General features: G+C 32.1%; 2 protein-coding genes across 2 annotated transcripts in view; one reads left to right on the top strand and one right to left on the bottom strand.

Moving 5' to 3' along the window:
• The window catches only part of LOC124367744 (calcium-dependent protein kinase C-like), a 456,141-nt gene extending 443,758 nt beyond the window's left edge, over positions 1-12,383 (bottom strand). The window contains 1 exon segment of the mRNA XM_046824826.1: positions 12,151-12,383. Within this exon segment, the coding sequence (XP_046680782.1) occupies positions 12,151-12,338 (188 nt within the window). The 5' untranslated portion in view covers positions 12,339-12,383.
• A 515-nt stretch (positions 12,384-12,898) lies between these two features.
• LOC124367745 (dynactin subunit 5) lies at positions 12,899-25,916 on the top strand. Its single transcript, XM_046824827.1, has 4 exons — positions 12,899-13,232; positions 19,005-19,192; positions 21,590-21,701; positions 25,556-25,916. The coding sequence occupies exons 1-4, from the start codon at positions 13,185-13,187 to the stop codon at positions 25,754-25,756; spliced, it is 549 nt and encodes a 182-aa protein (XP_046680783.1). The 5' UTR covers positions 12,899-13,184; the 3' UTR covers positions 25,757-25,916.
• The last annotated feature ends 875 nt before the right edge of the window (positions 25,917-26,791 follow it).

Raw genomic sequence — 26,791 nt, forward strand, 5'->3', positions numbered from 1 at the left:
ATAAATCAATCCATAGACATGTGGATTTTTTTGTTCACATAATGCCTACGAAGATAGATTACTTAAACTAAAATATGTCTTTTTGAGGCTTTATCTTCAGTTAAATGATCATACATGGGTTTTCATTTTTAGTAAGATAATGAGTCTTTAAGGTCCTTTTCATCAAAGCACTTACAATCGGTTAAAAAAGTTTTGCAGCGCTAACAAACAATCTTTTACAGTAATAGCTGCTAATTCTCAGTACTGATGACCTTGAATTATACCGACTCTCTTCCTTATTCTGTTCGATAAGATATTTGCACAGGCCAATGGCCCACGCACGCACAACAATGAAAAAAGGAAATGTGGTTCTACTTTTTTATTAAAAAGAAAAAAATCCTCTTCATGAAAGGAAGGTCACCACGGTGTACGAACTTCAATAATGGCAATAATTCATGCTCCTTAGAAATACTATACGTCAAGGCAACTTCCAATGCCTGCTTTTTTAATTGATGGAAAGAAGGTGTAATACTCATAAGGATGAATTAAACGATAGCCTACTTCAACTTCAGAATCATTAAACTTTTATGAATTATAAATTTTGACTGGTTAATTCCTAATTAATTATATGAGCCACGATATTGTCTAAAGCAAATCTTTTGTAATGCTGCTACCAGCGGTGTAGCTAGGACTGTTTTTTGGGATGTATAGAATAATTTTGTATACATACTCTAGAGTCTTTGGGAATACATATCCTCAGTTGTAAGTGGATGGTTCAAGATCCTATTTATGTGTTCTCGTATTTACTTATTACTTTTAGCTTATTACAGTAGGCCTACTAAAATAAATAGTAGGAAAATACGGCACTATCTCCCTGTAGTATGAAATTTGCAAACAACGATACATTTTTGGACATTTAAGATTGAATGGGGGGAACATTGTTGGGAACACTATCGTATAAATTTAATCATTACCCAAAATCATAATTATACATTTTTCTAACGATGATTCATAAAAGAAGGCGAGATTTCAATTATCAACTAGAATTTAAATTTTGTTTAAATTACACCATAAATGTCAGTGCTCCTCAGAGTAATTTACCAAAAATCAATTTTTAAGTAAATATACTGGTTTGATTTGAATAAAAGTCTTGAAATTCAATATTAGAAATGAAAAAGTGTTCTATAAGTACGAGTATTATTACAGTCGATCTAGATACCCAATTTCATTAACATCTAATATCCACATACCTGTACTGTAGCTACTATTAATTGCATTTTTACCTAAAATCAAATTCGTTAATTAATTTTGAAACACGGTACATAGAACTTTCAGAAACGTGGTCGGAGACATTTATTAGGATTATGTAGGCTAATGTAAATATAAAAATTAAATCAAATTAATTATGTATTACGTGTTTCAAAAAACTTCATTTTTGACATTTTAACATTTTTATCTTTTTTTTAATGAAAACGTGTTTAGTAAATCGCAAAATAATTACCTTGTTACATTTGAACATACTGGCTCAAAACCAGCCCCTCACTCAGACATTATGGTATATGAAGCCCTAGGCGAATTTTTAACACATTTATAAGTCGACTTAAATACAATCATTCGCTACAGACAGACTCGGTGGCTGAATAATTCATTGGACCTTGTAAACATCAATCAGGCTGGCTAACTGAACTGCCAAAACAAGCAAACGCCTGGTTGGCATCTGGCGTAGGTCGCATCGCCCGAATAGCTGGGGCGTCTTGTCTAACGAGACGACTTCGGCCCGAGATACTTTACAGTTGAACCAAACATATTACTACTATTGTTATCAATACTATCATTAGTTCAAAATTGGACTAGTTTGGAAATAATTTATATTTTTGGTGACACATATGAAAATAATGATAAAGAGATGATAGGGAATCTAAACTCAATTTTGATAACACTTCTCAAAAAATGAACCGATTCAACGGAGTATCAAAAAACATAAAAAAATTAAATAAAATCAAATTTATTTGTGTAGGCTAATATACAAACACAAATTGTCCACTTTATGTATAAGAAATAAGTCCCACATGAGCTTTTGCGTGGCGACGAGCCTATTTCATGTCGATATGCACAGCGGTATCATACCAATTATTATCGTAAAAGTAAAGTAAAGATGTCTTATTTTACCAGGCGAAGTTAGGGCTAAGAAGCCTTCTCTAACACTTAACCTGGGGACCAACGGCTTAAAGGTGACTTCTGAACCACCACTAATGACCGGGCAGAGGGGCTGCTTGCAAGGACAGGATCGTTTAGCAGTCACCCATCCAAGCAGCAGCCACACTTGACGTTGCTTGATCTTGTTATCTTGCGATAACCGTTGTACCCGCTACACTACGCCATTGACAAATACTTATATAATAAACATACTGATATAATAAACAATCAATATATATAAAAGAAAGTCGTGTTAGTTACACTATTTATAACTCAAGAATGGCTGAACCGATTTTGGCTGAAAATTGGTAAGGGAGGTAGCTAGAACTCGGGAAAAGGACATAGGATACTTTTTATCCCGTTCCAGATTCAGGATTCAGGATTCCGCCCCACTGGTCTCTAAAAGTTACGGACATACCCGTAAGAAATGGCATTGCAGCAAACATATGCACCCCCCCCCCTTTATTATGTGAAAGAGCCTGTTCAAATTTAAATCAGCAGTTCTTTGTAAACATATATAAATGCGACAAAAGAAAATAACATGTTTATTATCATTTATTTAATTACCATTTTACATTTTTTTTATTTCTTTACATTTATAGTAAAGTTTGAAAGCATAGAGTATTCTTAAGAGGAAAACAGCAAATTTTGTTTCAACTGTTTCTGCGATCACTGATAAGCATAAGACCCTTTTACTATCCAGATAATACAATTTCAAATGTTACGTAAAAATTCAACCTTTAACTGCAATATTTATCTAATATTAAATCATATCGTTGCTTGATCAGAAGAGCAATGCAGATATCAAAACTTACTATCTTACGTTGGCTACAAATGTAAAGAATGTTATAAAACCAACCTTAGTTTGTTTTTTAACAGGAAGTATGGTTTCTCAGAACTCCGTGCGTACATATTATCTCGATTGAGACAAACAAAGCAAGCTCAATCATGGCATCGGAGATATAACTAATTCGATCTAGAAGTGATACACGCGCAAAGCCTTAAAATAAAAAACCAATATAAGCAATTTCGCTGAACATCTGAAGCTCAAAATCATTGTAGACACTGTAATAAATATGTACCTAAAATATGCCTATTTTCGTTTCAAAATTACATGAGCGCCATCATGTATTACATCGTATGTGCGCTAGTGAATTCGACTTTTTGACTCCTGTCCACGCTACGCTAGGCTAATAAAGTTTAATTCTATACCAAAAAATCATAGAATATTGGAGAAAAATTTCCAGTTATTTAACAGGGTGGATATTTGAGAGACTGTTTTTAAAATTTTAATCTCTCAAATAGATCGTGAGCTTTGAGTACCTTGCAGTGACTATAATTTTCGTATCTGAAGGGTAATAACGGCGGTTCAAAAAGAAATATGTAAACCTGTCCACAATTTATCTGTAGGAAATCGCGTGCGAAGCCTTGGTTAATCGCTAGGTATCTGGTTTTAATTGGTATTTTATTGAAAATCAAGAGTTTTTGTTATAAAATACTACGAAAATTTATTGATGAAACTAGGTGTTACCCGTGGCTAATCGCGCATAATTGCTTTTACTAAGTAATATAAGGACTTCGGTTCTAAAAAACATTGCGTGCGAAGCCGCGGGTAACAGCTAGTTTTGTATAAAAATAATTACCGTATCAAAAAACTAAAATAAAATATGAACAACTGCAATTGGTTGGCCACAGACCTCATAAATTATGCCACAAATACTTTATAATCTTTATATCAAAAAATATGTTATTTGTTACTGAATAAAGTGTTTAATTAAAAAATTAATTATTAACCTTCATTAAATCAAGGTTTTGATTATTGTTACATTAGGAACTAACGGAGACGGGAGGCGATGCATCGCAAGACGGCCGTAGCAAACAGTAGAGTCGTTTATTAAGTGTAGCACCGTAACTAGATGTAGGGAAACTAAATAGGTAGGGCATAGATAGACGGAATGACTGTCCTTTTCCATTTTGACCCTAAAAGCAAAAGAGCTCTTCCTTGGGCCATTAGAAACCTAAGCACCAAATTGGTCCCTAGGACCTGTCCATCAAGAGGTACTGAACAAACGGACGGGCAACGACCGATCTCAAGACTGTCGCAGGGACGTAGGTAGCGGGGGTCCAAGAGGTCCCGACAATCCCCCCCCTCAAATTCTAAATTGTTCAATTACTTTTTTAGGAAACAATTATTCAACAATAATTAAGCAAACAAATAATTAAGTATTACTTATATGTACCGCTGAAAGGTCGTCCTCAACATTGAAGCGGATCAAGAACTTTTAAACTTTTTAATTAAGGAACAAGATGGGGAAGGAGCGGTTGAATACACTTGCCTTACTCTCTGTCCACTACGGGAAAATAGCTGTCGCATTGCCCCCACCCTCAAATATTTTTTCCTGGCTACGTTCTTGTTATGTCGGGTACTAAAATTACAGGATTAAATTCAATACGGACGTCATTTCCCTCTTTGAAAAACACAAATTTAACTAATTTAGTTATTTGTTATTTACATTGTTCATGTATTTACCGCTTATGTATGTGTGTGCTGTTATGTAGTTCACCGTTATGCCTACAAAGAAGCGCTAGCATCTGTTCATGAGAAATCTTTATTTTTACGTTATTCGTGTTTTTATAAGTTGTGCGCTTCCTTAGATAAGTTATTGTTCGTCTGATCATGAATTTAATTTTCAAAAACTCTACCAAGTATGTTATCGCCACTACTCAATGTTTGCTCTACGACATCAACCATAAGTTAAGAATCTTAAATATACTATGTATCATCAAAATGTTACTCTTAACACCACGTCGAAACGTAGTTACACGGATCAAATTTTGGAGATAGTTCTCGCCTTGTTGTGGAGGTCATCCTCTATCGACAGATGTTATACGGAAACTAATGTTTCGACCGGAAAACTTTGATCTTAGTTATGAAACAGCCGCGTAAGCATAAGAACCAAGGCAACTACAGTTTACCTGTCTGTAGCTTTTATTTAACCTTAGTTTGGATTTCTTTTATGAAAACGGACCTGATTAAGGTGTGTTTTAATTGGGTTATTTTTTTCATTTAGAGACGCAATTTTTTAATACTACGCTGAAAAAAAACAAAAACTAAAATAAATTATTTAAGTTACTACATTTTTAAAGCCAACCCCAAAGAAATACTGTTTTATAGTGATGTCGGCTTTATCAAGTATGTTTATGAATTATTACTTCAGGACTTATTTAGTTTAGTAATAATTATAACTCAAGACAATAAAATTTTAATGAACTAGCATTTAAGAAATACATATATTTAATCAAACATTCCATAAGGAAGTGGCACTTTTTATATATACTGAGAACATGTACATTAAATCTTTTGTTCGGTATTTTTTGTGGGCCCAGTCTATTTCAAAATTCCTCCAATCATTAATTTATATGCTTACAATATTCGTGGAAAGTTTTTAATTTGTATTTATTTTACATACTTCAGGATTTGAACTACCATTCCACCATTAAGTGGTCACTCATAGAAAAAAGAATTAAGTTATTAGAAATAGTTATTAAAAAAAACTTGATCTCTGGATGTTTGGATTAATCAGAGATCTCTTGTATCCCGGAATCCGTAAACGGATGCTCAATAATTTCCACGTAGTAACCACGGGTTTCCGGGAATTTCAGAAAAAATGGGTTTCTCGCAATGCAAACCCTTAAGGAGTTCAAGCCCATTTACTAGGTTCAGCGCGGTAAGAATTAAGAATACGCAAACAATGATGTGACAACAAATCAATCATCTAACAAATAATTTTTTCTAAATACCAAAAACTAGTTTTTACTAAAGCTCTACAATTTGTGTCTTAATTAATTCTGTATAAAATAATAAATATGGAATTGGTACAAATAATAGTACAGTATTATAAGATTACATTACCCAACTTGATGAAATAGAGAACGTTAACCACGGAAGTGTGAAAAATCACTGGTCTCATAGGAACAACAGTGTGCGCAATCCGACGGCCACGCCTAGTACTACCATTGACGAGACCTAGCGCAGCACTTGCGAAATCTGTTACCAACCCTCCAGTGAGACGTCAGATTTTGATTGTCTTTGATGTCAACTTCCTGAACACCAGACTATGGTTTGGAGGACGTGAAAAGTACAACCTATACAGTAAAATGGTGACTGTAGCCAAACACTAGGCTTCAAATGTGTACAAGTATAACTTGTAAATTGTTCACTCGAGTTTAAAATTCCTCGACATTCTTATAACGACCCGACAGTAGGTCGGAGCATTGAGATCAGATTGTTTAACCGTTCATTATTAGTTCACGCCATTCAAGTTTCATGGTATTCGATTTAGTAACTTATATGATGGCTTAATCAGTAAGTCAGCGTGTTGTTGTCCCTTTTACTTATTAAGATCAATCATTATAAGAACCGAGATTCGTGAACCAGAACCACGACTAGAACCGGAACGGGAGTAATGGAACTGAACCCCATTCCTTATGGAACTGAAGCGAGGGCTAGTAATCCACAACAATATCGTCTAACAAAACTGTTAAAAACAACATAAGTATTAGGTAGGTTTCACATAATACGTAATGTACAAGGTAGGCCTATAACTGCATTTGTCAGCCCATCAAAACAACGCAATTGCGATAGGCCAGCTTCAAGTCTCGCATACCATTTACGTCAATTTAATACCAGACTATTTCATTCCCCGAAGACATTCTGCGTTTGATTACTACGCAAAACAACTTAACGACTGCGAATGTCGAGTTCGGCTCAATTTCACATTGAATCAACCTTTCCCACTACATTTACGTTACATGTAGAAAACTCGGTTACTACGTCGTGCTCAAGTCTAAAACATCGTCCTGCACTGATTTCTACACCTGATGATACAATGATAACACTTCGTCATCTAGATTACATTTTGATATTGTAGACAAACAGTTCGTTTTGAGTTTTTATTTCGTGAGTGAACCAAGACATTTAGTTGTAGATTATGAGTGTCAAAGTTAGAGTTCTGTTATTTCAAACTTTTAAGCAAATAAACATTTTTACGAATACTAAGATTTTATTGAATGACCTGGAAGTAAACTCTTCCTCTCCTCGGGTTTCTTAAAATGTGAATTTGAGCGCATTTAAAAACTTTAAAGCGAACGACATATTGAATTACAACTAAAATTTGGGACAATTGGTATTGAAAAGTGGAAATTCGTATATGTTACTAACTTACACTGTTTTAATAATTAAAAATTATGTTATACTAAAAATCAATATAATCAACTCAAAAATATTTAATTATATGATTAATTATTAAGAAACAAGAGAAAATTTAACAATTTTACGAGAAAACCTTTTTGTTTAATACACATAATGGATTTTCCAATATACTCCTACTAATATTTTATTGTGTTTAATATTCTTTTAGTTATATACACTTTACTCGGTAAAACTTCGTATTAAAATGCATAAAATACTTTCATGAAAATCGTAATCTTCTGGGAAATTAGTGAAATAATTAAATGATGTCGAAACGCTGCATTGGACTAGCCGGCAGCCGCGCCCTCTATTTGAGAGTTAATGATTTGTTTGTTTCTATGTAGCACTGAAGTTGCATTACAACAGCAATCCCTAATAGTAAGTAACTCATTTAGTTACAACAATGAAAACTGTTCTATTTTATCTGATGGAGCACAAAATTATCTTTGTTCCATTTATGATATTAAATTACAAGTTAATATGTGAAGGTAAATGTTGCTGTTTGTTTGCCTGAGTAGCGTGAAATTTTTTTATGTGATTATCTGTTGAAATTGGCTTTCTTGATGACCAATCTCTTGTTTTCGATTTTCAATAGTATTATAAATAATTCCTGTTAATATTAATTTCAAATATCTAGGATCCATTTACCTATTTTTACATTTTAATTGTGGGATTATGGATTTAAATTTAATTCAGATATCCTAGTACGTTAACATTACTTAGTAGATCTATTTACATTCTTTAATATTTGGTATTTTGTATCTGTAACATTAATATAAATTATAATTATTAATGTGTATACATGCATAGAATTAAATAACTTTGGGAATCACTTTTGAGGATCAGTTAAATATTGTTAAAAGAATAGGTTTTTAACTGTTGTTGTTTTGTTATTTGAATTAATACTCCACTTAATGTATCATATCATTAAATATTTTTGAGTTGTTTTATTGATTTTGTTTAGTATTAAAACAATATAAGTTTGTATCATACGAATTTCCAAATGTCATTGGTATTGTCTCAAATCTTAGTTATCCAATATGTTGTTCGCTTTACATTTTTTAAATGCCCTAAAACTCACATTTTGATAAATCCGAGGAGAGGAAGAGTTTACTTCTAGATCATTCAATAAAATCTTAATACTCTCATAAGAATATTCATTTTCTTATAAGTTTTAAATAGCATAACTCTAACTTTGACACTCATAATATACAACTAAATGTCTTTGCTCACTCACTGACTAAATTTTAAAATGAACACCAACTTGCAATATACAAGCAACTTATCACTGACTAATATTTATAACTATTGTTTGTAAATGTATGCACAATTTACTATTAAATCTATTTAAATTCCTAACATTGATTTTAACACACTCCTTTCAATTTATTTGCCAAGATAGCTAAGAAACTGACCGATACTTTATTAAGAGAACTATTTGAAAGGAGTTTTTACAGTATTCACCATTTATCTTAACAGGACTCAATGGTGAACCAACTTCCGAGACAGGAGACTCAGGGCACGGAAAGCCAGATTGGTATGCCAAGAGGATCCGGATATTGTCTCATCAGGCATGAAATTGCTGTGCATACTCTACGACCCTAAAGTCCAGGAAACTAACACATGCAATAATCCTGGATTGGACCAAGTGTAATGTTATAAGTATATTAAATTATCAAGCTGCATTAAATGCCTCAACGCAACTCAATTTTTTTATCTCAAGCAAATTCAGTTCTGAATCACATGGTAAATCAGTTCAAACCAAATTCTTACTTCAGAACTTACACCGGTGGATATTTATTAAACTCAAAACAATTTTAAAACTCCACAATTCCCAATTAATTATTTTTGGAGACTTTAAATTATAAAAATTGCTATTAGAAGAAGATAACAGATATTTTTTAAATGTTATGAACACATGGAACTCTGCATCATATTGGTCATAAACTTATGCTTAGGGCTTTATTTTAATTGGACTAAAAAACTTATTTCACTGATAAGTAATTTTATTGGAATTTAAATAATTCGGCATTTTATTCCAGAAACGGGTTATAGTAATATGAAACTGTTGTGTGGCTAATGAACTATTTTGACAAATCAAAAGTAACCATATAACCGTAATAAATACTATATTAGTCAATTAAAGGGAGTTTTTCAATATTTTCTCAGTGTGGTACACATCTGTTAATTTAGTAAAGTATTAACTTATACTTGAGATATCAAAGTATTCTTCACTTGACAATATCATCTAGTTTAGCATATCAATTTGGTTTTAAAAGAGTTCTGCCAAAGAAAAAGAAATATATTTTATTTCTCTGTAGTTTCCCACTATAAGTGAATTTCAAATATTCTTTAGTTTTTAACTAAACATGTTTATTGCACAATCTATATCTACTGGGTAACTTGATTAGTTTCTTGTTTCCTGAAATATAAGACCAAATTTTAAAGTTTGAACAAGGTGCCTGATTAACATTATGTATAGTTCAAATTATCCAACCAATTAGTTACAATTATCCCAATGCAATTGTATGAAGAAAAACAGCAATACATGTCTCCAAAAAGAAAATATCATGAGTGTTTTGGTGATATGAAGGAACAATAAATAAAATACATTTTTTCTTTCATCAGTTCCTCAGATTAATGGTCAAAGTCAATTATTTCCCAGACAAGCAGGCCAAAGTCAGAACTTTATGAAGCAGCCCTCCTGAAAATTCGTTTGCGATTGTAATCTTGAAACTGCGCTGTTTTTAACAGTTAAATGCCATCTCAAAACCGTTGGAGGTTCAGAACATCTTGTTATAGCAAGAACCAGCATCATTTGATATGACTGTGTTGCAAATAAATAAGTTTTCAAAAATAATTTATAAATGGCATTTTATTAAACTCTTTAGAAATTTGGTTTTCCTTACAGAAAGTGGACAAGTATTTGTTATCAACCAAGCTTTGTTTACTATCATGACAAGCATTATACCAAATAAATTATTTTATTCAGATTTCCAATATTCAAGATATTTTAGTTTTTTTTTTCTTTTATTCTCATGTTGTATATTGTATATTATATTCAGTTGAAGTGCATTAGACATTCTCTTATCCGACCTTCGTTTAAATCTGGCTTTCTTTCAACCAACATTCTATTTTTCAACCTGTATTTATTGAAACTTATTTCACATCCACTTACTTGACCTTAAGTGTAGCATGTTGGGTACATTCTACGTCATCTAAAGTCGCTTCAATATTAAAAAATGTACACAAAAAAATAAGTATAAGGAATTTGTTTTTTTCTACTTCACTGCAATCTAACAGACAGCAGTTATTTTATTTCAATGCTAATTTGTAACTTATTACGGCTTTTATCCAAAAAATTTATATTTAAAAAATGTTACATGGTGTAATAACATGTATGTATAAATTAATTTTTGTATTATAGACATACAGTCTACAGACATTAAGTTTCTTTCAATTTAATTTTACTTAAATTCTCCTTCCTACCCAATACTTATAATCTATCCAAAAACAAAACCGCCACTGCCCATTTGTTTTTAATGAGTCAAACATGCTTTATTTTAAAAAATCAAATAAGCTATTCTAATTTCTTTAATAACACTGATCTCATAATAAGGACTAATAACTTAGTTAAGTAATAATATTCCTTCATACAGGGCATGGATGGAGTTATGTAATTGTAAGCATCAGTTTACCTTACTGCTTTATTTTTTAGAAAAAGTACTAAGTGGCATAACATTGTTTTTATCCAAATTAACATTATGTCTTCTGTATGAATATCCAGTAGTCTCATGCTAACACACAAGTTCTGTTTTCAGCATCAATTGTCTGATTCAAATATTCGAAAGGATTCATCTTTCCCAAGTAAATTTATGCATAATGTAAATTAGAATAAGTAAGTAAAGTTTTATTTAGAATTATTATGGATTTTCAATATCTATTTGACACAAAAAGTTAAATTAGTTTAGCACTGAGATTATATCTTTACAATACTTAGGCATAATATGCCAATTCTATCTAAGTTTTACTGATCTCTAACAAGGCATATGTATAACTTATCTACAGACAGACAGAAATCAATCATTTCTAACTCAGTATACCCCAAAAGAAATATTTCTTAAACAACTCTAAATAGCTTAAATTGTTTAAACTCTATCCAGTGTTTGGAATTTAAATTATAACAATAAATACATGTCATTGGTTTTCAAGCAAATATCTATTAAACATCAAATACATAAACACAGTCTATATTAGTAAATGTATTACTTTTGATGTACCTACAAAAAATTGTTATACTCACATTATACAATGCTTTCAATAGATAAATATTTAATTTCAGATTTGGAAGCTTACTTACTTATATATTAAATTAATTCAAATAAAATTAGTACTTACCTATTAGTGAAATGAATTTTTTAGTCCAGGTTTAATCTATTTTTGTTTTGTTTTAAAAATATATTAATAAGATCACGTTAACACAGGCAATCATTAGCTGAACAATCAAAACATTGGTATTTTTTGCCAGTGTGTATTTGGAGTATGTAAATTAATGCCTTCATTAATATCCTGTACCAACGAATATTAATTTATTAATATTACGAAGTAACATTCAATGGAGTACTATTTGGGATGTTTGCATTACAATTACCATACGATTTAACTGCTGAACAAAAATTATTAAAATAATGTCTCTTCATATTATTTTCCAGGTTAATACTTACCATATAAAATCCTTGCAATGGCTGCAGAATGTTGGCTGCTTGAAAAACCGTGGGATGAACTTGTGATCCTTAACATTGTACACGTTTTTCTTTTTTAACGCGCCTTTCCGACCGCGAAGCCGTAAACCAAACTTAGTATTTAAGTCATTCGCGGGAGTATCGTCATTTACGTTATCTTCGTCCGCCATGACGACGAGAAACAGCAACACTAATAATGACAGCTAACTAGCAGAAGAGCTGCACCAGAGAGAAGAATAAGACCTGTGTAATCCAATGCCAGCTTGATTTTAAAGGGCTATAGAAAATCAAGAAGTACATACTATAAATAAACAGGAAGATTCTCCTATTTCCATTATAAGCAGTGTTTAAATATATTATAGGATTTTTATTAAATTAATGAATTATTAGCTTTTTGGCTAAAGTAATAAAGTAAGAAATTAGAGGCTTTAAGAATGTTTTTTAGATTTAAACATATTCTCAATTAGTGTAACTTTAAATTTCACACTTTAATAGAAATTTTAAAAAATGTAACAATACTATAAAATTAGATTGGTCAAAAACATCATGTTTTAAACCAACGCCGATTTGTGTTAGTGTATGAGTACATCACATGTTCAGTTTGCCACCAACTTTTTTATTAACTGACGGTTTTCAGCAACAATAATAACTATTGTCATTAATATTTTTTTTAATTTTTGAAAAGACATAATAAAATGTTTAAAAAAAACTGGATTTCAATAATTTTATTTCCTGTAATACAAGAGTTTGTGATCAGCTGTTTTATTTCAAATGTTTAGGTATTGGTTAATCTTTGTGTTTGAGTTTTCGGTTAACCTAAAATATAACCTATCTTATTTGTCTTCTTTACTAGTCTATTACTTTCTTTTGAATGTTTGACAAAAGATAAACCTGTTTTTAAATGCAGCTCAATAACCAGGCCTTAGCTATTTGAGGTTAGAGATCAGTAGTGATTTCATGAAATAACTGGTACATTAAGTTAATTGCACAAGTGCTGGTGCAGAAACTCACCTGAAATGGAACTTCAAGATATTTATTATAACAAATCTGAGTATGTGGAAACTGTAAGTATTATAATTTTTACCAATCTGAGAACATAAACATCTAGTTACTAAAGTACTGAATGTAACTGTATTGATTAAAAATGGCAGTCAATTTTTGAAAACTACACGACATTGCTTTGAAAGAGGGTAGGGTACGATAAGCGGACACGGTTTTTTATATCGAAATTGGTAAACGATATTACTTAATCATAACCATCGATATAATAAATCGATACTAATTAATTATTTTGAACAATTAACTTAAATAATCTATATCAACAGCTGTAAACACTTTCAATTAATACACGTAAGGTAATTGTTCGATTTTACATAGTAAGTAACATTTGATTATTAAAAGTGGCAGTAAATTTTAGAAAACTACACGACATTGCTTTGAAAGGGTAGGGTACGATAAGCGTACCCGGTTTTTTATATCGAAATTAGCAAACGATATTACTTAATCATAACCATCGATATAATCAATCGATACTGATTAATTATTTTGAATTATTAACTTATATAGTCTATATCAACAGCTGTAAACACTTTAAAATAATAGGCTACACGTAGGGTAATATTTCAATTTTTCATAAGTAATTTTAATTATTAAAAATGGCAGTCAATTTGAGAAAACTACACGATATTGCTTTGAAAGATGATAAGACATAAATAAAATATATTGTTTTTGTGGCTTCAACATGTTGAACTCGTACTGAAAACCCCATTAAATGTGAAATTTGTGGGAAAGAAACAACTGTAACTGTGAGAGGAGCAAATATGGTCGTCTTCAGTTTTCCTAATTTTGGTTATAATAATTTGTTTGATCACTGTAAATATTAGATTCATATTTTAATTTAAAACATATGATTGTTATTGAGGACTATAGATACTTTTATACCAATTGATAGTCTAGGATTACCACATGCTGGGTTTTTCCGCACGAGTCCAATATATTGAAGTCATGAAAAACATGTCTTATCATCTTCCAAAGCTATGTCGTGTAGTTTTCTAAAATTGACTGTCATTTTTAATAATCAAATGTTACTTATATAAAATTGAAATATATCATTAAGAGTATCATTTGAAAGTAGGTACTTTGGGATTATACCGACCACACCCAGACATGAATCGTTATTTAACATTTTGCTTCTACTGATTACTAGATTAGCGTAGAAGACTATTTCGTCAGTATAAAACAGGAATTGTCTTATCGCAAACCCCTCCCCATCCTCAGACAGAGGTCAAAGTCGAGCGTCTAGTAGATAACGTGATTGCAGAGCCTCGCCGCCCGTTCAGCTGGTGCATCGCTTTGTTGTACTTTCGTGTTTTACCTCTACATTTCTCCAAACACAAAAATTTAACAAAAAACAAACATTTACCAAAACTAAACTCTTTATTAAAAAAACACTCAAAACTTGTTTTTATTCTTGATCACATTCCGCCACCCAAAATGCGAGTGCCTCCGGCCATCAGCGCGGGCTTCGACAGCACCTTCGGTGCTGCCCCGCGCTGATGTCGACGAAAGAAAAACATCCCTCGAGATAGTACCTATCAGTAAAATATCAAATTCTAGAGGGGCTAATCAGAAATATAAATTGAATTGAAATGGAAAGGCAATTATGTACCGTGCAAATCACGTGATGCCGCGCGGCCTGCCGTAATCAGGATTCTCGAGAAAGATAAGATAACAGCGACAACAATACCGATCACAATACCTGGAAATGCTTGTAAGTTTGTAATTTTGTAATTGAAGAGTTGTTTTTTTTCGTTCTATCATGTTTGTTTCTATAAATTTCTATTTTTGTGTTCTTCATACTGGTGTGGTCGGTATAATCCCAAAGTACCTGAAAGTATTTACAGCTATCGATATAGAGTATTTAATTAATCGTTAAAGATAATTAATAAGTATCGATTGATTATATCGATGGTTATAATTAAGTAATATCGTTTGCCAATTTCATTTTCAAAAGTTTGAAAATGTTTTAAATGGTTACAAAATAACAACTTTGTTCCTTTCAATCCCAAGTGTCCAGTTTGTATGAAAACTAGAATTAAAGGTGAAAATCAAGTACTGTAGTGTTTCATTGCAAGAAAAGTTGAAACAAACACGACATTGCAAAAAACGCACTTGAGAAGACTTTTCAACATTCTAAATTTGGTATTATTAATATATTGAAAATCATGTACTGTTTTATTCATGGAATCAAACCAACTTTGACTTTTTAATGAATGAATTCAGTTTTTATGGCATCAATAATTGAATACCTGCAGAATACAGTTTCATATCAGCTAAAGCCATCATAAGTACTAAGCTGCTCAAACATAGTTTAAATAAAGTTTACTTATTTGATATAATCTGAAACTTGTATAAATCCTTTACATATAAAAGTATAGCTTCACTATAATACAATTTTAAAAGCCTAACATGTAATTCAGTTTGATATTATTACTCCAGATGAATTCAAATAAAAATATGTGTTTGGTATTTGACTAATGGCGATAACTACAATTAAAATGTACGTGTGTTCTTTGTGTCACAACGAATCAAACATGTTTATACTTGAAAATTAGTAAAAAGTAATTAAATTTTTTGTTTGTAACATTTGATAAATATAGATACCTTTTTATTTATCGTTAATATATTAATTATAAGATTTAAAACCAACAAAACTATATTGTTATTTGAAATATCTACTACGTAATTCGATTTGACATTTTTTTCAGTAGTTTTAGATAGTCATGAATATCGAGGATACGATATGAATAACGATGATTCAATAGTCATGATTCGATTGTGGTGGGGGCCGCTTATTATACTGAAAGCATAAAACATTCTTCAAATATGCAGTTTAATAAGCGGCCTTATACTGAAACCATAAAACATTCTTCGAATCTGCAGTATAATAATCGGCCAACACGACAATGGATCATCGATACTCTGATTATCAAATTATCGATATTTATGAATAATGAATCCTCGATATATCTACCAAAACCAAATTAAGTTATAGGTAATAAAAATTACAGTATAGTTCAGCTGTTTTTTATATTTTAAAAAGTAATAATTTAGTGATGAATAAAAATCTATTGAAAAACAAAATAGTGTAACCTTTAGTTACTTTTTACTGCTTTGAAGTACAAACGTGCCTGACACCTTTTGTGACATAAATAACACATGTACATCAGCATTGTACTTGCGGCCACTGGCCATTACTGTAATATTTACCATATACATGATTTTTCTTTGTTTGAATTAATTTGCAACAATAATATCAAACCGAATTGACTTTCAGGCTTTTAAGATTGTATCAAACAATATTATTTTTCTGAAAAATAATATCTACTAGCAATTGTTATTAATGAATATTTATAGACCAAATGCTTTTAAGTTATATATTCGATAGTTTAGATATTTATAATTAATCAATAGTTGACTTGACTGTCGTGGTGGCCACTTATTATACTGCAGCCTTTAATATTGCCAATCAGTAAAATATCAACATTCCAGAGTGTCTAATTACAAATTTGTGTGAACTGAATAATTACAAATTCACATAACCATTATGACTAACACTTCTGTTGTGCATTCTTCAAATAGGTACGGGGAGAAGTAAAGTTGAACATTAATTAATTTAACGATAATTTCTAGATAGTAATGGCAAAAAAATTATGTGACACTGCATATTTTATATATAAATAGAAGATAAATAGTTACAGGTTCATTATTATTATACATAGCACCCCCTAGAATCATATACAGTTCTGTTCGGGTAGAACTAGTATTCTGGAAGAATGTTTACAATGATTGCAACATTGGCAATTAATTTACAAGTACCAGACTTTCCCCCAAGCAATTTGTAGACTAATATCAGATATTGCCCAATGAATAGGCTAGTCAGGTTGATAATGTAGAAAAAAGGCTGGAGCTTGCAACTATTATTTTAATATTATCATTTCTATTCTATTCTATAATAATAATATTGTAATAATTTTTAACTCCTCCAGCAGTCAATTTCATGGATAGAAGGAAAATAATAAACTCAGTTGTTGGATGGCTTGAGAGGGAAACTATCAGTTGGATAATGGTTTGACAATACTTGAGAGTTTTACTTAGGCTTAGTTTTATGTGTTACAGTATTAACAGTTATTTAAGCATTAAGGGGAGCCAGTCGCGAAGGCTCCCCCCATGCTATTTATATGGAGAAACATAACGACACATAGGTACCGTTTAACTGAAAAGTATTAAAGATACAGACTTGAAATTTTTGGTGTGTGATTTTTATTACTTAAGGCATTTATTACTCAAGCAATTTGAGTGTTATTGCATAAATTGTTCAAATTATAAAACAAAACTAAAAATTGCTTAAAAAATGAATGACCGGTGAAAAAGTTATACTTTTTTTATTATAGCCTATATTGGTTAAAATCTAACAACAATGCATGGCATTACTCACCATATAATGGAGAAGGTATGTACAAAATTTGAAGATGATACGTTGAATAGTTTTTGAAGTAATGGTACCTAAGTTTAAAAAAACACAGGTTTCGGGAAATTGAGTTTAAAGTCAAAAAATCTAAACACTACTTCTAAAATCCACCAGGACAGTAATCAGCACTTTCACTCTTTTCTCGTTTCTTCTTAAAATGCCTCCTTCTTCCTCTCTTCTTCATGTTTTCCTCTCTTACTTCTATATTGGCTCTTTTTATCCTTTCGCTAGCAATGTTCCGTAGGCCTTCGACCATATAAACTTTCCGGGTTGAAACCCCAGAAGTTTGAGGACATTAGTTTTGGCTATGGATCCCTCATTGAAGCACATGACAGCATCAGTTGCACCTAATTTAATTACATTTAGTCCTACAGAAACAGTTTTTTTGGCAATCTGTGCCAAATAACACCATTCAGACTCTCGTTCGGGTTTTGAGTTTTCCCGTGTAAGCACCGTTTCAAAAGATTTGGATTTGACAAATCTCCAAAAACAGGTTTGATCAAGTCCATGACAGCATCTGGCAAAGAGTGTTTGTGGCTGTAGGCTTCTACTGTTTGTTTCTGCTTATTGTACTGACACCGTATTTCACTATCATTAGGACACAGTTGGTGCTGAGGCTTCTCGTCAGAAGACAATTTATGGTAAAAGGTGGCCCATATCACTTTTTGCATAGCCTCAACGCTTTCTGTATTTTTCCTAATGGCAAGGCCATAGTAACTTTGCAACTGGTCTATCTCTTCATCTGTCAGTCTTCGTTTTCCTGCCAATAACTTACCATCGCTCAATTTCACGCATTATTTTCTTTCAACTTCCGCAATCTGGTGCCTACACGTTTCTGTACGTGTCCCAACACATTCTAACTTACATATACTAACATTATCACCATATGGATTACTCTCCAGAACCGCTGCAAAACCCTTTGAGTCACCATCACCCAAGTATTGGGTGTAGCGTAGACCTAGCTTCACTCCTAACGCAGGCCAGTCTTAGAGCGAGCTTCAAAATTGAGTGTAAGGGTTTACTAACTATTTTTTAAATCAATAACGAAATATAATAACTATAAAGTGTTATATATATTCTTAATCTGGAAGAAACATAGAATTAAAAAATATGATTTTTAAAATATCCATTTTTTTATATATTTTTGCGACTGGCTCCCCTTAAGGAAATGTTACTGTTTTAAGCTCAATCTTGATAAAGGTAACATTGAGCAATGGTTGGGTAAATTGAAGCTGAAATTTGCTCCACAGCTGTTTATTCTAAATTCTAATCAAACTCATCAGACCCATTATTTTTTTGTTCAAAGGCATCTGGAAACAAGGTCAGCAAACAGACAGTGCTGTGCGGTTCCCAAAACATTGTGCTGAACGGGAAAGTGATTATCCAATCTGATGCAATAATACGAGGTGATTTGGCAAATGTTCGGATAGGTCGGTACTGTATCATCAGTAAAAATGCTGTCATCAGGCCACCATTCAAGAAGTTCAGTAAAGGGTATGTATAATATATGGTACTTTGGTATTATCCGAAGTATAATATTATATTTTTTTTACTGGTGACCTAAACAAACTACATTATTACAAAGAACATACAATATTTGACTTACAGTGTAAATAAAATATCATTAAGATGATCAGTTCTTGTTTTCTGGCTCCCAAAAAGAAGTGATGTCGGCTAGAAGGAGACCTTTCTGCTCCTACTATTTCTTATTAAGCTATATAAGTAGGTAAATACATACGTATATAATATAAATATAAAAAGTTAACAAAAGTTCACGTGATTTGAGCTTTAATTTAGGTACTATCTCGAGGGATGTTTTTGTTTTTTCACTAGAAGTGCGGAGTTGTCAACGCCCATAGTGATTGCCAAGGGCATTTCCAATCACTACTTTCCCGAAGTTTGGTCATGTGTCAGATTATACAATGTGATAGGGCGTTGGAAATTTGGGCAATCTGAGGTCGGGAAAGCACTGATCATAAATGCTCCTGGCTATAAGTGCGGGCTTCATTTTCGACAAAAAAGAAAACTATCCCTCAAGAAAGTACCCAAATTCAAGTTCAGATCATGTGAGCGTTCATACAGGTTATCTTTAAGTTTAGTACTACTAGTAACATATTTAAGATAATCTAATCTAAACCTACTTATATAGCCTAATAAAAAATAGTTTATAGGGACATAGTGGCCTCTTCGCACCTACATTGCTTTTGGGAGACAGAAAATAAGAATCGATCATCATAATGACATGTAATTTAGATTGTAAGAGTAATGGCCTCCAGATAATACACAAGTACCCATATTATCAATGTATTTAGTTGGAACAATTTGAAAAATCAATTGACCCTGTAGATTTGGGTTTATTTAGGTGTTAGTTTTATACATATGTACACAGGTCTTTGTATATTGTATAGTGTAATAATGTCAGTTCCATAGATTACTAGGTTGCATGTCTATGTAGAAATTAAAAAGCTTATATTCAATGCAATGAATTGATTGATAACAGGATTTCAGACGTTTGCTATCATTCTAAACAACAAAATTAGGATATTACATTTCAAGTATTGAATTCTAATCTTCTTCAGGTGTCAAAAAACAAAATATATGGTTAAACAACTTCAAATCAGTATATCACATGAACTTTTTTGTAAAAACTCGTATTAATACTTTTTGACTGATTTTGTCTTGAATATGTGTTTGTGAATGAATATTCAGACCGTAAAAAAACTACGCAAGTGCAATTATATAATTTTTGTGTTGACTCAAAACTTATTTTGTTCTTTTAAAATAACAAATACGTATATTCTTTTAGTTAACAAGTAATTTTTTTTGCTTTGCAATTGATTAACCCAAGCTTTAATTTTGTGATTGAAAAATTTGTAATGGATTCTTGTATCAAAGTCACATATACAAGGAGTTAAATCATCCTGCTTTTGTGTTGCGAATATCTCGTAAACGATTTAATATAAGCCAAAATGTAATTCAGTAGTTAGTGGATATTAAAATAACAATGAACCCCACCAATTAACAAAATAGGCTATGAGATTATTCTTACACTAATCATAATCAAGATTTGTATGCAGTTTAAATAGTAGTAAAGTAAAATACAAGACATATAAAACAAGTTTTTGAAAACCCTTTTCATAAAAATCTGTTGTCAATAAATATATTCATTGAGTAATTGAATTCGTCGCATTGCCATAATTTTTATAAATATCACTTTCATCTCAAGGATCACCTCATATACAAATTATGATTAATACACATGGTACAAAGAAGAAGCCGGATTGGGGCTGTAAGGGATTGTGCCAATTACTGGTCAAAAATGTCCAATTTCACCACAGTGCCATGAGATAAATATTTTCATACAGTAAGGCAATTACTTGATTGCACATTGTGTGCTTTGCTCACCATCTATTAAATTGTCACATCTGGTTTTTCTAATCTCATTGCATCCATCTAATAATTTTATAATAAATATCAAGTAGTTTTATATACTTTCACTCAGAAATCAGATAATTTATCACCTTCATTATAATCAGCAGAGTAATTAATGGACTTACTCATTCAAATTATGACAACAACAATAAATGAAACATGCCAGCACTGTAATGACATCTCTAGAATCTCAAAAAACTGAAGTTGTGTAAAAAATTCTGGAAGTTGTGTATGTAAATTCACATAATTTATAACAAAATGAAAATATATTCTTTATCTTGATAAATTATTTATGTTATGCTTACAAAAACTGAAATATCTGCTAATGTATGAAATTTTTATGTTTTAGTTTTGTTTAAGAGTTACATTTTAACTATTTGCCTTTATTCTTTCTCTAAAGATTGTGTATGACATATTTACCATTGTTATGGAAGTTTCTGAAATGAGAAATTTTTATAGTGTGGCGTTCTTCCCTCTTCACATGGGTGATTATGTTTACGTGGGAGAGAATTCTGTTGTGAGTGCAGCTGTCATAGGATCTTACGTTCACATCGGAAAGAATGTCGTCATCGTAAGTATAATTGAACAAATTTGAAGTACATTTTTTGTTTATTTTAACTAATAACAAAATAATGTATAAATATTTTAAGTGAAGAATCTATAAATTGTCTGTAAATTGTCATTTTGAAATCCAATTTTACTCGCAAATAAGCTTTATGAGTCTCTTAACTGCACGGATGAGGATCAGATTTGATCTCCTCCCAATCTTTTTACCTTTTCTCTGCTCTGGAATATGAATTTAAAAAAACTGTATAGTGGCAGTCCAGCAGCTTATCCAATCTAGCTGAACCCCAAATGAGTATCCTCTTACAGTTTTTGGAGATATGTACTCACAATAGTAAGAACTATAATAATATTTTTTAGTCACACTGGATGTGTTTTAAGTTACTATTTTGTCTGGATGTTTTGGTAGATACTAGGAGTATTGAAAGAATACAGTACATTTCTAACTAAAGTAGTATTTTTTTCAGTACAGTTTGTTTAGGGTTTTAAGGCCAAGAGACATAAAGAAACACAAAAAAATACTTATGAAAAATAGGTGATAGGTTGTAAAAGTAGATGTTCCTGTAAGCATAAAACAAGACAGGATTTATTTGATAAAAGTGTTGATTTTCACAACACTGATGAGTGTTTAATATTACTGACAGCCACGTGTGGGTAGGGTGGCCGCATTACATGTTGCTGTAATATGCTGCTGTTCATACATGTGTGATTCAAACATGAATGAACTGAACAAAATCACGATACAAAATTCCTAAAGAAGCAGAATCAAATCAGGCTGTTGTATTTGGTCTCTAACTATGAATGCTCTTCAAACTCTGCTTTTTAGGCAATTGTCAGTGTACACACTTATGGTAAACTTTGATGTTCCAGGATAAACATTTTATTATGAAATACTTCCTATATTCACTTGCTATAGAGGCTCTTTGGACTTGGCTTATGTAAGTTTGTCAAGTTTTCACTTTACTCAAAAAGTATTGGACTTTGTTTATTAAAAGAGCATTTATTAAACCAGAGCTACAAACTTCTAATACCCTCCAAAGTAGTCTCTTTGGTGTTGCACACACTTCTCCTAGCTCTTCTGCCACTGTTCAAAACATTTCTGGAAGGCATGTTTTGGAATACTGTTAAGCTCAGCCATCGTATTCTGTTTGTCTTCTCTCTCTTGAAATTGAGTTCCTTTCAGGGCCATTTTCAGCTTAGGAAGTAGCCAGAAGTTGCAAGGAGCCATGTCAGGGGAATACGGAGCTTGGCGAACCAGAGGTATGTTGTTTTTAGTGAGAAAACTGAAGAATTAGATGTGCAGAGTGGGTAAGTGCATTGTCGTGATGGAGCTGCCAAGTTTTTTGTTGCCCACAGATTCAGTCATTTGCGCTGCACAGCATCACGTAGGCGACGAAGAACCTCAAGATAGTATTCTTTTGTGATGGTTTGACCTTGTGGTGCGTACTCATGATGCACCACCACCCCACTGGAGTCAAAGAAGACTGTCAACATGTCCATGACTTGGTTGCAAACTTGCCATGCTCTTTTTGGTCTTGGGAGATGTTGTGTGTTTCCATTGTGATGACTGCATCTTGGTTTCCGGGTTGTATCCATAAATCCAGGATTCTTCACCACTGATCACTGTGTTAACCCTTTCAGGGCCAGGAGCAAATATGAGATGTTGCAACATTTTTCACATCGCATATCCCCTTGTGACTAGTCAAAAGTGCCAGGCTAAAATTGGTGATTTTAAAATTTATAAGTTTTCATAAAAATTAGAGACTGACCTAAAAGTTGCACCAAATTACTCGTATAGATATATACTATCAACAAAAAAATATATAGATGTAGTTTTAAGTAATTTAAAATAATAAAAAATGTTTTAATAGATTACATTAAAAAATTTTATTTAAAAAAAATGTTTGCAAATGACTAAAAAATAATTTTAGTGTGGGAAGCTATTTTATTATATTATACATGTAGAAAGGAACAACCATACAACATTTTGTGTTATTTCTCTCATAAATAAATTTGTTATGAGACATTTTGTATAAATACGCATAATTGTACTTTGCAACATTTTATAAGTGTAATAGCAACTGACTCTTGCATTGCAAGAATTTTAAAATAAATATTCACATTATGGATGTACCGGTAAAAAATGATTGTAGGAACCATAAACAGTTTCAATACAGTTAAAAAACATTATTTACCAATAAATATTTACACAATTTTATTTGAAATTTATTTACACTTTTTCTATTTACAATTTCACTCCCGTGAGATCGCAAATTGTCAGTCATTGTAATAACTACACACAATGGTTAAGCACGTAACAACTGAAACTACTAATATGTACAACCACAAAATAAAATAATGAAGAAGAATCCAGCATACAATAATACAATTACACTGAAACATAAAGAATAAACAACGAAAGATCGAGTCAGCTGATAATGTCACGTGACAATTACAAAATAAAAATGCATAGACCTCCAAAATAAAAATGTTATTCATATTAATTATCTACAAATATACCAGGGAATAAAAAAAGATAGAACTTTAATCATTTTACGTCGTATTTATTTAAGAAAACAACATGAGACAATATGTGTCGCCTGGCACTTTTCAGATATGATCTATGGTGGCAATATATTGCCTCCTGGCCCGGAAAGGGTTAAGGCAGTCAGGATTACGATTTGCACTGTCTTAACATGTGCAATTTTAAGGTGAAGTTTTTTTTTTCTCCATTGTCAGCAATTTTAGAACAAATTTTACAGACACTCTTCTCATTTTCTAATCCTCAGTTAAAATCGAATGTACTGATACAGTCCTGACTCCAATTTCTTCTGCTAATTCTCGGACTATAAGACAATGGTCCTCGGTGACTTAATTTCGCACTTGTTCAATAACATTCTCATTCTGGCTTGTCGATGGCCTGCCTGAACGCCACTTTCCACTAATGTATGACCATTTTTGAATGGATTGTACCACTCTTTTATTCTAGTACTGCTCGTTGCAGACTCCCCAAAAACCTGTTGAATCTTGCGAATCGTTTTCACTTGTGAATCGCCAAGCTTTTGGCAAAATTTAATGCAGTAATGCTGCTCCAAGTTTTTCTGTCATTTTATAGCATGATAAAAACTGCTGAGGACAACATAGAGGTCTACACTAGTAGGCTACTGCCAGCAACTGAAGCTTTTTCGTGATACGAATCAGTGCATGCACGGGCATGACAGTCCACTCCACATACCCACTAAGCTTGGCTGCCAGCGCTTCATTCGTTTAAGCGGGAAGGTAGAAGGTGCGATACTTTTTTAACAACACTCGAATAGTTCACTGATGTTCCAGGTTTTATCTTTAGGTCCTCGAGACTTTATTTGTAAATGTTATAAAGTGCACTCTTTTGGATGACTGATTTTCAAGGATAGATGTTTCATCTCCAAAAACTTCCTCCATTAACTTAGTACAGAGGTTCTCCACTCCTTGGTTTTTTATTAATTTGCCAGAGTGAACCCTTTACGATTGACTGTTGATGTTACAGGTTTAGGCACTTTATCTTAAGACTTCCTCCGTTAACTTGCTGTGGAGTCTATCCATACTTTTCTTTTGTAAATTTTTCAGACTTCACCATTAACGGCTGACTTTGATTTTCAGGATAGCTGTATCTTGAAAGATTTTCTCTGTTCACTTGCTACATAAGCTCTGTAGACTTTGCTTTAGTAATTTGTCAGAGCGCACCCTTTACGGTTGACTTTGATTTTCTAGGATGGACGTATCTTGAAAGATTTTCTTTGTTCACTTCCAACTTAATGCCTGCAGACTTTAGTTTTGTAATTTGTCAAAGTGCATTCATTACAGCTGACTTTTACGTTCCAGGGTAGACGCTGTGTCCTGAAAGATTGCTGTATGATTGAAGATAACACAATCCTGGGTCCTGAGACTGTAGTGCCTCCATTCACTCGCTACGGAGGCTCGCCAGGCCTCGCGATCGGAGATCTACCTGAATGCACCCAGGATCTCATGGTTGACTTTACTCGCAGCTACTATGAACATTTTGTCCCAAGGAAAGTTGCGTGAAAAAATGCATCTTGAAAACTCTTGAACTATTTATTTAAGCTTGCACTATGTTTTTTGTTAATCTTTATACATTTAATTTATAAATATTATGATTGTTGTATGATAGTTTTGTACTCACATTTATTAATGTTAATATACCTGTATATTTATTCATTGTGTATATTTTGGTATAATTGAAATTTACCTGAGTAATAAATTGTACTATGAAATGAAATTATAACATTGTTATTACTAAATTTCAGTTGCATGAAGTTGGTATTAGATGAAGCAATAATGTTGCTTCATAATTGGCTTCGTCTTCGGTAAAACTTAAGTGTACAGAAGTCCACTTTTTTGAGAAAAAGTTGTGAAAATACCTTTTAAGTTTCCCAGGTGAGTAACCCACTTTTGGTCCAGCTAGTATTTCTATATTTCCCAAACAATTAACAATTCCCAAAAATACAATTTACTTCTATTCTCCCTGTTTCCACTCATACTTCTGATAAGAACTTGGTTGGAAATAAATGTTCAATACATATACTATTTGGTTGTGTTAAGTTTGGTAGGTTAGGAGTGTTTTCCAAGTTCTTATACAATTATTTCATCAAGTGATTTAAGTATAAGTATAAACTGTTTGTTATTAACTATGGGTGGTTTTAAAGGATAATAAGATTTTGGTTGTTTGCTATCATTATATGTTACAAAATGTATAACGTTACATTTCAGGAAATGAAATGTACCCTCTTTCTCAAGTGTAAAAAAACCTAATACATACACATGCAATTAAAACTTAAAAAGGTGGACTGCCACTAAAAAACCCTCCCTCTCCCAACCATTGCCTTCCTGTTCTCTTTGTTTCAGATGAAGCATTACGATTACACAGGAAATGCAGATATTGATTTACTTTGTAATGTTCCACTTTTGCTGGTGTGTGTGTGTGTGACATTTTGTTTGTGCTCTTGATTTCTGTGTAGTAACAATGCCTGGATTCATTTTCTCTAGTCTGGACTTTATGCTCTGAATGTACTAGTCAGGTATGATGCACATTTTTTTCAA

This window comes from Homalodisca vitripennis, chromosome 8 (genome assembly GCF_021130785.1).
Source record: "Homalodisca vitripennis isolate AUS2020 chromosome 8, UT_GWSS_2.1, whole genome shotgun sequence".
Classification (NCBI taxonomy): domain Eukaryota; kingdom Metazoa; phylum Arthropoda; class Insecta; order Hemiptera; family Cicadellidae; genus Homalodisca; species Homalodisca vitripennis.